Source organism: Mizuhopecten yessoensis, unplaced genomic scaffold (genome assembly GCF_002113885.1).
Source record: "Mizuhopecten yessoensis strain PY_sf001 unplaced genomic scaffold, ASM211388v2 scaffold1147, whole genome shotgun sequence".
Taxonomy (NCBI): domain Eukaryota; kingdom Metazoa; phylum Mollusca; class Bivalvia; order Pectinida; family Pectinidae; genus Mizuhopecten; species Mizuhopecten yessoensis.
This window is the reverse complement of record NW_018403901.1, coordinates 323393-336494: the sequence shown is the minus strand read 5'-3', so window position 1 is coordinate 336494 and position 13102 is coordinate 323393. Positions and strand designations below refer to the sequence as shown.

At 34.9% G+C, this 13102-nt stretch overlaps 1 protein-coding gene across 2 annotated transcripts in view; it reads left to right on the top strand.

Moving 5' to 3' along the window:
* LOC110457532 overlaps positions 1 to 13102 on the top strand; it is a 54210-nt gene that overhangs the window by 36134 nt on the left and 4974 nt on the right. Inside the window, exons 10-20 of one of the 2 annotated variants that reach the window (XM_021508860.1) lie at positions 5240 to 5752; positions 6794 to 6865; positions 8301 to 8396; positions 8735 to 9061; positions 9687 to 9989; positions 10277 to 10399; positions 10671 to 10820; positions 11171 to 11251; positions 11605 to 11703; positions 12385 to 12631; positions 12833 to 12909. In XM_021508860.1, coding sequence (XP_021364535.1) covers positions 5240 to 5752; positions 6794 to 6865; positions 8301 to 8396; positions 8735 to 9061; positions 9687 to 9989; positions 10277 to 10399; positions 10671 to 10820; positions 11171 to 11251; positions 11605 to 11703; positions 12385 to 12631; positions 12833 to 12909 — 2088 coding nt within the window. The remainder of the gene's footprint in view (positions 1 to 5239; positions 5753 to 6793; positions 6866 to 8300; positions 8397 to 8734; positions 9062 to 9686; positions 9990 to 10276; positions 10400 to 10670; positions 10821 to 11170; positions 11252 to 11604; positions 11704 to 12384; positions 12632 to 12832; positions 12910 to 13102) is intronic. The other variant, XM_021508868.1, reaches the window with a different exon arrangement.

Genomic DNA, 13102 nt, shown 5'->3' with positions numbered 1-13102 from the left:
GGGTTATAACCTCTTAACGGGTTAGTTTATTGTATCACTTGTGACATGCGTTTTTTTTTAAAATTATTAGACTGTAGGATGCGCACAACTCTCATCAATAGATTGTGTTGATAGTTCGGCAAGGGATAGTAAACAAGTGTAACTATTGTTTGAGTAACAATTTCAGAGCATTTAATATGTAAAGAGACAATGAGTGAATGTCCTGTGTTAGTTGAATGCAAAACTGAAGAATGCTTATTGGTTTAGATACTACTTAACACGAATGCTGCAGTTATAGTTGAAAGAGTTAACTGACATTGACATCAGCATGCTACATAATAAATAACAAAGTACAAGAAAGTACATTGGTATCCCTTGACAACAAAACTAGGTCAACTTCAATGGAACCACGTCTTTGTTTATGTGTGTGTAAACCTAGTATTGTAATCTTGGCGATAAAACATTTAAAACACGATTTTATTAACTGGGCCTGTAGTTTTTCTTACGTCCATTACTTACACCATCATACCGGCTGTAAAGTACTAGAATTACCATTGACTGACTCCTTTCCGTGAATGTTGTGTACGTTGTCTTTTGTGGCATGTAATTTATTTGAAATCAATGAATCTCGAATGTCAGGAATTTTGAAAATACACTAATTTGCTTTAGTGGGCGTGACAGACCAGTAAACATTACTGGATTTCAATAAATTAGGCTGTCTTTGTAACTGTGTTTTAAACAAAACGATTCTTAATGCATCATTTTTTTAACTTTTATTTTTACAGTTGTAAATAAACTACTAGTTTACATACGTCAGTGTCTATTTATAGCCGTTCATTTCATTCACATGCATTATATATGCATTTAAATACAATGTCTCTATTAATATGAGATACAAAAGCCATGTAATAAAACAATGTTTTGATAAAGAGAAGATTTTTTACAATTTGATTCAAGCGCTACTCTGTGCATTAGAAGCTAAATCGTGATGTATCGTGTAAGAGCGGAGTGAAATACTTGATGTGTTGCGGATCACGTGATCTGACTATCTATTTGCATTATGGCGAGCTTATGTTTTCGCGGTTGATATCTAGAAGGTTTTAGAGCCTGAGTATAATTTTCCAATATGGTTAAACCCCGATATATAGCATTTTATGAAGCATATTAATTATGGGCTTGATTCATTCCGTAACGCATGCGCTCTGATTTTAGCTAGCGTTGTAGCCGCTATATCAACAAATACGTTTATATTACTACCAACACTGTCACTGGTGACCTGTCATGACATTTATGATATACTGTACTGTATTAAATATATTTCACTGGCCCTAATCTGGGGTTTTGACACCGTTTTGATTGTGTATAGTAGCTTCGAACAGAATTTAAATGTAGATAGCTATCTACAGGGTTAAATGTCGAGAAATGAAAACCTTAAGTAAACATGTTTATAGTTCCCTTTAGTCGAGATAAATACTGTAGGTGTGGAAATGCTCGTCGCATAAGATTCGTTCGCTTTAGACTACATCAATAATAAGATTGTAACAGTGTACTTATGTGCATTTGGTGCCGATCCGTTATATATGAAGCCATCTGCGTGACTATCTAACCCTCTAGTCGTCAGTACTTGACCTTCAGTTTGAAGGATTGATCAATAAACTACCTTCACACTGAAGCGTTAAATTGCTATTCGAACAAAACCGGTTATTTCTCCCCTTTTAAAAATAAAGTCTTCGATTGACTCTAATGATAAATATTGTCAATACAATTATACACGAAGTTTGGGGGCACTTCGATTGAGTAGTGAATTCAGCATGTAACCAAAGCTGATCTATAAACACATCGAGCTATTCACTTAGACAGCTAGTGTTGATGTCCTATATAACTGTACGGTAACCAGGGGTGTGTATTACGTCGTGGACCCCCTAGGACTGCAATAGAAATGCATGTGGATGGAGATTATCAGCTTGTGGTCCAATTCGTTTGTGATGTAATGTAGACACGTGGTCTGGTCATCCACAAGATAAAATGTCTGATTCTGAAGGTACACTGCTCACGTCTGACTCTCCGAGAGACGACACAGAACAGGTAGGTCATATCAGCCCGTGCTAGCTACCATGATACCAGACAACGTTTCATGGCAAGTATTTATATTCCATAACATGCTGTGAATATAAAACAGACCGACAACATTAAGGATTATATGAAATATCGAAATATTGAATTAGTGTTTCCTAGTTGTATTCACGTGTTGTCAACATTTGCAATTTCCCTAAACATTTGGATTTTATCATATTGATATCATACTAGGCTTCCGTTAATCATATTCGTGTACAGGATGTCTAACAGGGGAAGTACATGTCCTGTTTTTTTTAAAAAGATTGGATTTTGCATGAAGCTTTTCAATATAGTGCGTGTAAGTGCTTACAATTGCAGCGATTTTGACATCACTTGAGACATAAATGGGTTTTACCTGATATCAAAAGAGTCTTTTGAATATCACAAAATCTCGTATTGTGTTATAAAGGATCGCGATAGCTTTCCTACACAATAAAACCCCAGCCTTGGCATTGTGTGGTGTGTTTATGACGATACTAGAATCTGGTTCTTTGCATGATTACGGAGAGAAATCAAAGCTTTTAGTAAAACACTAAGCGCTTTAATGAGGCTGACATTTTGGTCAGCGATGATGAATACACTTGCATGAATAACTTTTCTGAATACTCGCCACGTTTGTGATTGTTAAACCGTTTAGCTCATGTTAATGTGTTCAACTACAAATAGACCACTTCATGTGTAAGACCCTCATATAATTAACAGGTTATCGATAAAGTCGACCAAATAAATTAAAATGGTTCAACTCACTTGTTTACCAGTTTAGTATACAGGTAAACACCAGCAGTAAACAAACTGGTCTGTGGGCTAATTAACATAATATCATAATAGGTCTGATTTTATCGGTATATATTCATTGCCACCAGCTCAACAGAGCCAAGACCATCTTCTTACAAAAGGAAATAAATATATATATAAACTAGTTGATTGACAAAACGAAACGTTACATTTTGTTCTAACTGTTGTTACAACCATGTACCTGTATAACTAATACAGTGAAAACGATAGTGCAAAATGTTACGTCTTCATTTGTTAAGTAACTCATTGTTTTATATAATGAACTTGCATTTTGTCAAGTTTGAGCCTTTTCTATATATATGTATGTAACAGAGGTCATTTTATTTTCGATGCCTCCGCCAGGAGTCGAACCCGGGACCTCTAGCTTACTAGTCTTACGCTCTTCCAAATGAGCTAAAGAGAAATTCTCCCTAGCCTAGTCGGTAGGAAGCAACTAGTGACATATATATACCAGGGTGACATATATATACCAGGGTGACATATATATACCAGGGTGACATATATATATATACCAGGGTGACATATATATATTCATCATATGAATATCATGTTATGCAGTGTCCTAAAGCCATCACATAAATTATGTATATATAACGTGTGTAATATCATTACGGAAATGAGGTCACAATCAAATAGGATCGATCAAGGTGACGTCAAATCATTGTGAAGCGTCGCCATTTTCATCTTTTCAGAGGCGGCTAAGTGCAAAATGTTCGTTTTAGATCATACTTATACGGTTTAATTAGTAAGATATGATAAAAAGAATCTGTCATTCGTTTTCCTTCATATTAGATTTATAATACTAGTTTTGGATCATAAATATGAAGGGAAACTTATGACAGATCCTCTCTATATATATCCTACCGTTATGAATTTACACTACAATGCCGAGGTTGATTGGTTGTTCATAGACGACTCTGTTCTGTAAGAGACCAGCAGTGTTAAAAGGATACGTTTATTTTTGTCCAATGAAGTTACGTTCTTGCTAATTGAATATGTATTAAGAGAATACGTTGTCGGAATCCCGACCTTGATCTCTTAATACAGATTAGACTGTACATGTATTGACTTCATAAATGACATCTTCTGTTCTCGTATAATCTGAAGAAACTAGATTTGTGTTTTTAGTTATGATATGAAAACAAAGCTATCTTTACACATTGGATATGTAACATGCATGCCCTATATCTATTTCAATTCGATTGAAACGAGTATGGTTCATTTATAGTTATTCTGACATAAAATCACAAAAGTACATTGTACGATTTTTTAAGATGATACTTTCAAAGATGTTTTTTCAAGGCCATGATTCACAATAATATACTCTTTAAATACAAAATGTACATCGATTAAATAAATTTACATTGATCAATTATTTTAGAAATCTGGATTCGAAATTGAGCGATAAAATACGGGTATTAGCCCAGCAGACACGTCACAAAATGCTTGCTATGGAAATACGGCCGTTATACATCTATAATCGATATAATTTAAATTGCTAATTAGTATGAACTGCTTCGTGTGCACTGTTAAAACAGATTTGTTTTTCACAATAAAAAAAACATTAACGAGTTCGCTCAAAAGACTATTTTATTTCCCCCAATTAAAAGAGAGCTAATCATTACAGACACGTTTTGCTCTGTTTGCATGTTTTAATTATACCCTGGATCACGCTTCAAACGAATGATTTTCACTCGCATGACAATTGAATGCATATGAGACCAAAACCTAGAAGTTTTACAATGCGCTTAATCTACCCCAGATAATGCAAGCTTTAAATTTGCAATTGTTATATGTATATGGTCGAATAATGGAGATTGTAGGAGGTTCAAAAGAGATCATCGATTTATCATCACACTTTGATCTAGTCTGTCTATTACTAAACGGCGGTGCTATAATGGAGTTATTTGTTCATCGCGTACTTTATGTATATATATATATATATATATATATATATATATATATTAATAAATACAGGTGTAACTGGGTACACAATCAATGGATAATTTACATTTTCTGTACAATATACTGTCAAATCACTTATTTAAGTGGGATTTTAAATTCCTTTGATTTCGTGAGTACTTTTCATCCACGAAGTAATTACAGGTTTGCCACGAGCTTTCCTCCCTATGACCGGGTTTTCTTCATACATGAATTCATAGGTTCAAGAAGTAATAAAAAGTTTAACATAAAGCTGTTTTTCGTATGACTGGGTACTCTCGATCCATGAACCATTCATGTACCGACGAAATGTTGTTTTTCCTGGGAAACCACGACATGTTGGGCCCACGAAAATATCTGATTCAGAGTATGTTCTGCAAAATTGTTTTAATAAATTAAATTGTATTAGAATGTAGCTCAGCCGGATGAACATGAAGACAAACCACAGCCAGAACAACAAGGGGAAGAAACAGTGACCGATTCAACATCAAAATTAGAAGAAACAGAAACTATCAATCAACAACCTTTAGCCCATATTGAAGAGAAAACTGAGGACTCAGAGTCAGATGATTCTCATTCTCAAAATGAAGAAAACATGGAGCCAGAGCCAGATCAAATTTCTAAAAAGGATGATACTATGGATACTGATAATGACAGTTCCTCTCTTACCAAACCCACTACTGAACCCGAAACTCAATATAAATCCAATCACAGCTTAGAACGAGAGGGAGATGGTCACCATTCCCAGAATGAGGAAGGTTCGGACACGGAAGAATCTAAACAGGTAACACAATCTCAAAGTGAGACAAGTGTCGTACAGGAGAACAACACTTCGCCACTTAGAAATGATGATGGAACAAAACAGGAGTCTCCATTGACAAGTAGGATGGAAGAGGGCACCAAGGAGGAAAACACGGCAGAGGTAGTCCAATGTGGTTACATACACTGTCTTGTTTTACATGTACACCTCGTTTGTCACAGTGAATTATCAGTCATCCTTCATAAATACATACTGTTTACCCCACTCGTATCGTTTCTATTTGATATTTACACTAAATACTGGCACACTTCTTTCTGCTTTGTATGTACTTTGTTGTAGTTTGTAGTCTGCACTGTGATCCTACATTTCCCGACTAATTTTGTTTCTGATATCATCATATTGTAGTTGATTAAGACAGACAGTTCATGTTTCGAAATGATTTTTTAAGAAAACCTTCCTTAGTTTTGTTAAGATGACCAAGGTCGTAAGTAAGTGGTAAGTGATACAGTAGGTGATACATATATTATAAAACATACATCACAGTAAGATGTTATATACATTATCTTATATATAGGTCAATACTGTTAAGCCAATAACCGTATGTAAGTCATGTAATGTTCGTGAACTCATTCTGATTTTATTCGAGTACTAACTATTGTTTTTATTATATAACTAATCTCGTGACTGTATTCTGGAATGGAATGTATTTTACGAAAGCATGCACACATTTTCGTTTGAACAGACCAGGTTGGTAAGCCACTCCATGTTATATATATTTACTATATGTGTGTACAGTAAACGTATCTGTGTAAGTCACAGTGATCTATTATAAAACTACAACCACGCACTAGTTGTGTATTGACTATAAAAAAGCGGTTTTGCGCATCAATATCAACAACGCACATAGCTTTATAAAGATCGTTAAAATACATCAAAAGAATGACTGTCAAGTTTAGTACTTGCTAAAATAAGACAAACAGTTTCATTTGTTATTACATTATAACAGACGCTAATGTTAATGTTTATAATTACAGAAGGTCTGAATTCAGTAAGTAAATACTTGGCGTGTGTTTATTTGTTTTGTATAACAAGTGAAAAATAATAACAAACTCTTCACATATGACTTTAACATGGATATAAAACGTCAATATTTAACTTTAAATCGTATTAACACTTTTACAATGAACATGCATGATCTTGTAGCAATCTGATGATGACGGTAGCGGGACAGATGGTGAAGGCGACGACAAAGGCGATGATGGTGTTACGTTAAAGGTAGGTACGTCCTCCGTAACATTCCCTACTAACTTATCTGTGGGTCAATATACGCTGATAGGGTAAAACAGATAAAATGATGATAAATAATCATCACTCTACTGAACTTAATTGTGAGGTTAGGGATGTGCTTATTTATTATCAAAATATGTCCTTGTTTATTAACGATATGGCCTTTGAGTTCAGAAGTTGTCCTTGTATATCAACGATATGGTCTTTGATTTCAGAAGTTGTCCTTGCATATCAACGATATGGTCTTTGAGTTCAGAAGTTGTCCTTGTATAGTATCGATATGGTCTTTGAGTTCAGAAGTTGTCTTTGTATAGTATCGACATGGTCTTTGAGTTCAGAAGTTGTCTTAGTATAGTATCGATATGGTATTTGAGTTCAGAAGTTGTCCTTGTATAATATCGATATGGTCTTTGAGTTCAGATGTTGTCTTTGTATTGTATCGATATGGTCTTTGAGTTCAGAAGTTGTCCTTGTATAGTATCGATATGGTCTTTGAGTTCAGATGTTGTCCTTGTATGATATCGATATAGTCTTTGAGTTCAGAAGTTGTCTTGCATAATATCGATATGGTCTCTGAGTTCAGAAGTTGTCCTTGTATAGTATCGATATGGTCTTTGAGTTCAGATGTTGTCCTTGTATGATATCGATATGGTCTTTGAGTTCAGAAGTTGTCTTGTATCATATCGATATGGTCTCTGAGTTCAGAAGTTGTCCTTGTATATTATCGATATGGTCTTTGAGTTCAGAAGTTGTCCTTGTATAGTATCGATATGGTCTTTGAGTTCAGACGTTGTCCTTGTATAGTATCGATATTGTCTTTGAGTTCAGAAGTTGTCCTTGTATAATATCGATATTGTCTTTGAGTTCAGAAGTTGTCCTTGTATAGTATCGATATGGTCTTTGAGTTCAGAAGTTGTCCTTGTATAATATCGATATGGTCTTTGAGGTCAGAAGTTGTCCTTGTATAATATCGATATGGTCTTTGAGTTCAGAAGTCGTCCTTGTATAGTGACGATATAGTCTGTGTTCAAAATTTGTACTTGCATATTAACTACATGGTCTTTGAGCTCAGATTTTTTCGTTGTTTACTGACGATATGGTCTATGAGTACAGAATTGGTCATTGTATACTGACGATGTGGTCTCATTGGGTTCAGAAGTTTTCCATGTATATTGACAGTGTCGTATATTCTGTATTGTCTTCGATACATTACTTTACATTTACATTGTTTGTGCACTTTTACCCGACATATTGTTGATGTTATACTGATACACATTCTGCACGCCATTTGTTTCTGTGATTTTACTTGACTTATAGCCTTCTGTTATGTATGAAAATGTTTATATGTATACATATTTCAAGAATGAATAATGATTTTATGTTTGAATTTGCATTTTTTTAATGGGATATTTATCGTCGTTAGAACGGGAAAAGGATTGATGGAGGAAGAGAGGGGACTGATGAGGATGTGGACGAAGAACAGGGGGGACCAAAAAAGACTGGAGGGAAACACATAGTGGTAATCGAGTCTTTAGTAATATTCTGTGTTGTTGGGAAATTATCATACAGCTAAGTCGACTCAAATTTGAACATTGTAGAAAGGATCACTAATTTATAACACATGTACATTTATACTTTTAAAGTATGATTTCTTCTACTCAGTTTGGACTTTTACCCCCAAGAAAACTATTTGTTTAACAGCTACACTTTTAGACTTTCAGAAAAGTGTTAATCAATGTAGCTGTTACATGTGAAGTCACATTGTATGTGTCAATTCTTTCAGCCTCCTTATATGTTTGATACACACAGCATTTTTGCCATTTTGCTTTAGTAAATGTGTACTGTATATGTTTTAAGCTCCCAGGTCTGTTAAGTAAAGTCCTTGTGACGCGGGAAATGGAGGAAAAGAGTAGAGAAAAGGCCTCTAGAAGAAAAATCAGGTCGCGAGTTGGTCGCCTGTTTGCTTTTAAGAAATCCAAAAAGCAGGGCGCTTCAGACGAAAACCAGGATGAGGAAATGAATGACCCAGATGTGGAGGATGTTGACAGACAAAGATTCGCCCAACCAGTGGCTCCATTTATGGAACAATACCATACCAAGAAAGACATAGAAAAGAAGCTCGATGACGCCCACTACTGGGATTTACCCGAGGATGACAACATCGTTATGCAACTCGATCAGATAGTAAGATTCAGTTTAAGAGCAAAACAGTCTAATGGCTAATTAATAACCATTCAAGCACTCACACCCTAGCTAGTTCACCGTGAAAGTAATTCATTTATAGTTATTCTGACATAAAATCACAAAATCACAAGGCTATGCGGATGTGCAGTTTTCATTTGTAGCTTTCGTTGCCCCATTATGGTTATATCTGATTGCGACGTCCTAGCTTTTATAATTGATAATATTTTTAATGAGATTAATGACCCATATTCATGTTGTTGTGAAGAAAATGAACATTATCACATGTTTTTCCTCTTTGATCTGTAACAAGTATAATAGCATGCATTATATTGTCATACGAAATAATAGGAAAATACAGATTTACAGAAAAGAAAAAAAACCTGTTTTATCTATATTTTACCAGTCGAGATATAAAAAAAATTGACCCTCAAAATGAGTTATCTTATATCTTCCATATCAGTACTTGTACTCCTTTAAAATAATCTAAATATGAAATGGGATTTGTCGGAGATCCTCTCTCTTTATAATCCATCTATGTATAGAATGGGAAACTTTATGATATCCTCATATTGGGCAAGTTGCTCATGCATTGTTTAAATAATAATGCATTGTGATATATCAACAGGAAGAAGAGTTAGAGAAAGAAGAGCAAAAAGAAATTCAGAAAATGGAAGTTGACGTAAAAGTGATTGGCATTGAAAATGCAAATGTGAATGAGGGAGAGAAAACAACAGCAAAGGAGGAAGCGAACAATGTGAAAAACGGAGAGGGAAGGAATGGTTCTCGGAGTTCTTCACGCGCTGAAAGTCCACAGTCAAAAAAGGTCAGGAAAGCTGACAGTAGCAGTGACCTTGAAAGTGACGTGTTTGACCTTGACGATGATTGTCTTCCGGAAGGGCACATTCGAAATGAAAATGGAAACATTGTTGTAAGTGAACTTAGTTGTACGGTTAAGGGGTCATAACGATGTATAGGTTTAAAGGTATCGGACTTAAGTGACCAAACTCTAACAATAGTTATATAGGACTAGTCTACAAACAATTTGATTTATTTTCAAAGACACAATAAATAGTTGTAATTGAAGTTACTTGTGTATATACAGTGTGATGTCCATGTTTATACATTATATAACCAACAAACTAAAACGAAAACTTGTCGTTATATATTTCTAGAAACCATTATACTCTAAAACTATTTCTATTATTATTTCCACAGAGAATGGCGGACGGAAAGGTGTATAAACCAGGACAATTTCAAAGACATCTGAAGAAAGCTACACTAAAACGAATCTTCAATGTGCCGAGGTTAAACAGGAACAAGAAAGGACGGCCGACTGGGGTATGTACCATTGATGGTCACGCGGATCTGCCAATATTTAATTCAAACATGTGTTAATCATATGGACTGTAACGGTAATATTTGCAGCTTGTCCAGTTTATATTATATATACACAGAAATATGTAAACGAAGATTTGTACTGACGTGATTGTGTGCGAACACTTGCCATTCATTCAGTGATGTTTTTAATGTAACACACACACTATGTAATAACAGAGCAGTTGAAATAGAATTCTGTCAAACATTAATATGTAATCTATTTTCAATACAGGGCATTAAAGACGACACATTTGGACCGGAGACATCTATCAACGACACGGCTGAGCAAGCAGATAATGAGAAAAATGAGCGAGAAGACGGTCGAATCTCTGGTAACGCTCAACGGTCTTCCGACGAGAGAAAACGAACAAGTGAATCCAGGGTAGGACATTTGTTGGTATTAAGAATTACTAAACTTCTAGGCGTCTACAGTGGTTGGTGTTATTTATTTCATCGTAAAGAGTTTTTTCTCATCATTTCACGTTTATATACCGTTCATAACCAAGTCTGTGTTAAATGATATCGAGAAAGGAGATAAGACATTTGTACAAATTTCCATGAGCATTAACTAATTCATTGACTTACAGATACATTTATCTACTTTTGGTTTAGATTGTATAGATAACATTTCAACAATTTACACAATAACGAAAGAAAAGAGGTAATTATAACTGTATTGATTTTCATTAGCTGTCACATTTGAAAAACAACCCGCTTTTATATTATTTATAGAGGCGCTCAAAGACGGTTGCATTTAGTGTTGCTATTGATCAACTTGATCAATTTGGAAATCCCATTGGAAAGGAAGAACAGGTAATACCAACCGTAATAAAGAACTGTCGTGTCTGGCTGATCAAATATTTATAGAAAGCATTGAGATAGGTACCCACAACCCTTAACCAATATAGAGCATTTTAATATTGAACATTGATGAAAAGTTCAATATTAAACACATTGATCTAGAATATTTGTTTTATATCAAACACAATACTTCTGGATGATTTGTTAAATAATGAAAACATGTTACCAGTTGATCAGTTTAATATTCGATATTGAAATCTTACTACATGAATACATATATAAGCGAGGAATATATACAAAAACATAAGTTTCGAAGGATAAGTTATACATAAATTATGTTTTTATTTATGTTCAAACCATAACAGCCACGGATTGACTCATCAACTGTAAATAGACGAAAGCTAAAGAACAGACTTTTCCGGAAGAAAAAGAGGAAAACGGAGGACCTCCCACCATTGTCTAATGTAAGTGGACTCCCTTATATACCTATTCATACCTCTATTTGAGTTTGTATATCATTGTAATATCAGATACAAACAATATGTCTGTATCATGTTGATGTAAGTGGACTCCCATATCTAACTATTTATACCTCTATTTGAGTTTGTATATCATTGTAATATCAGATACAAACAACATGTCTATATCATGTTAATGTAAGTGGACTCCCACATCTACCTATTTATACCTATATTTAAGTATTTATATCATTATAATATCAGACAGAGACAATATATCTGCATCATGTTAATGTAAGTGGATTCCCATATCTACCTATTGATACCTTTACTTGAGTTTGTATATAATTGTTATATCAGACACAGATAATATGTCTGTATTATGTTAATGCACTGTAAACTCAGTGGCTTTGACGTTCGATTAGGAACTCGGATGTTTTCGATACAAATCGATTTGTTTGTTCCACGGGAGTTCGCATATCTGGAATATCACCTTGATCTTTTAACAGTACTACTTATGGACATGGCAACCTTTTACCACAAAAGGGATATCTCATTTATTAATACTTCGATTCTGCATTGGTTTTCATAACAGATCGCGTTAATTTATAAAGTTATAATCTGCTGCTTATTTGAATAAAATTGTATACCAATAAAGTAGCGTTTCAAATGGTTCATTTTAATCAGGGTTATGGCAGTAATGGACCGTTGATAAACGTACCTGGAGGTGATGGTGATAGACCACGCGAGCTAAGTAACATGGTCAAAGTATATGGCCAACCTGGAACCATAACGTCCACCGCTCCGAGGTCAACACTCCCTCCAATTGGACTGGCTCGGTCAAATACGTCTACATTTGACAGGAACCAGCTGCAAAACTTCCGAGAAGGTCTTTCCAAGGACCAGCAGATATTGGAGAAGGCGAACACAATAGGTAATTATGTCTCTACTTTATTGAATGGCATGGACACTCGGATGTTTGAATTAATTGCAGAAAATCCAAAACCATATGAAAAAGTATACAAATAATTAGGCACAAAAAGAAATACATATAGAAAAAATGCCATTGATAAAACATGGGAATGCACATTGATTTGTCAATCGACCTTCAGAAATTTACAATTTTTCATTACAGGTAGCAATCCATTATCACAACCATTAGGTGTTCGAAGGATATCAGTAGAGGAACTCTCTAATGAGGGAGGTAGCGATGTAAGTAAACTACGGAACCTTTTAAGGTCACCTGAGACAAAGTCTCAAGTGACCTATTGCGATCGCCTTTTGTCCGTCGTCGTCCGTCGTCCGTCGTCCGTCGTGCGTCCGTAAACAATTTACATTTTCGACTTCTTCTCCAAAACCCCTGAACCAATTTCAATGAAATTTTGCAGGGACCTTCCATGGACAA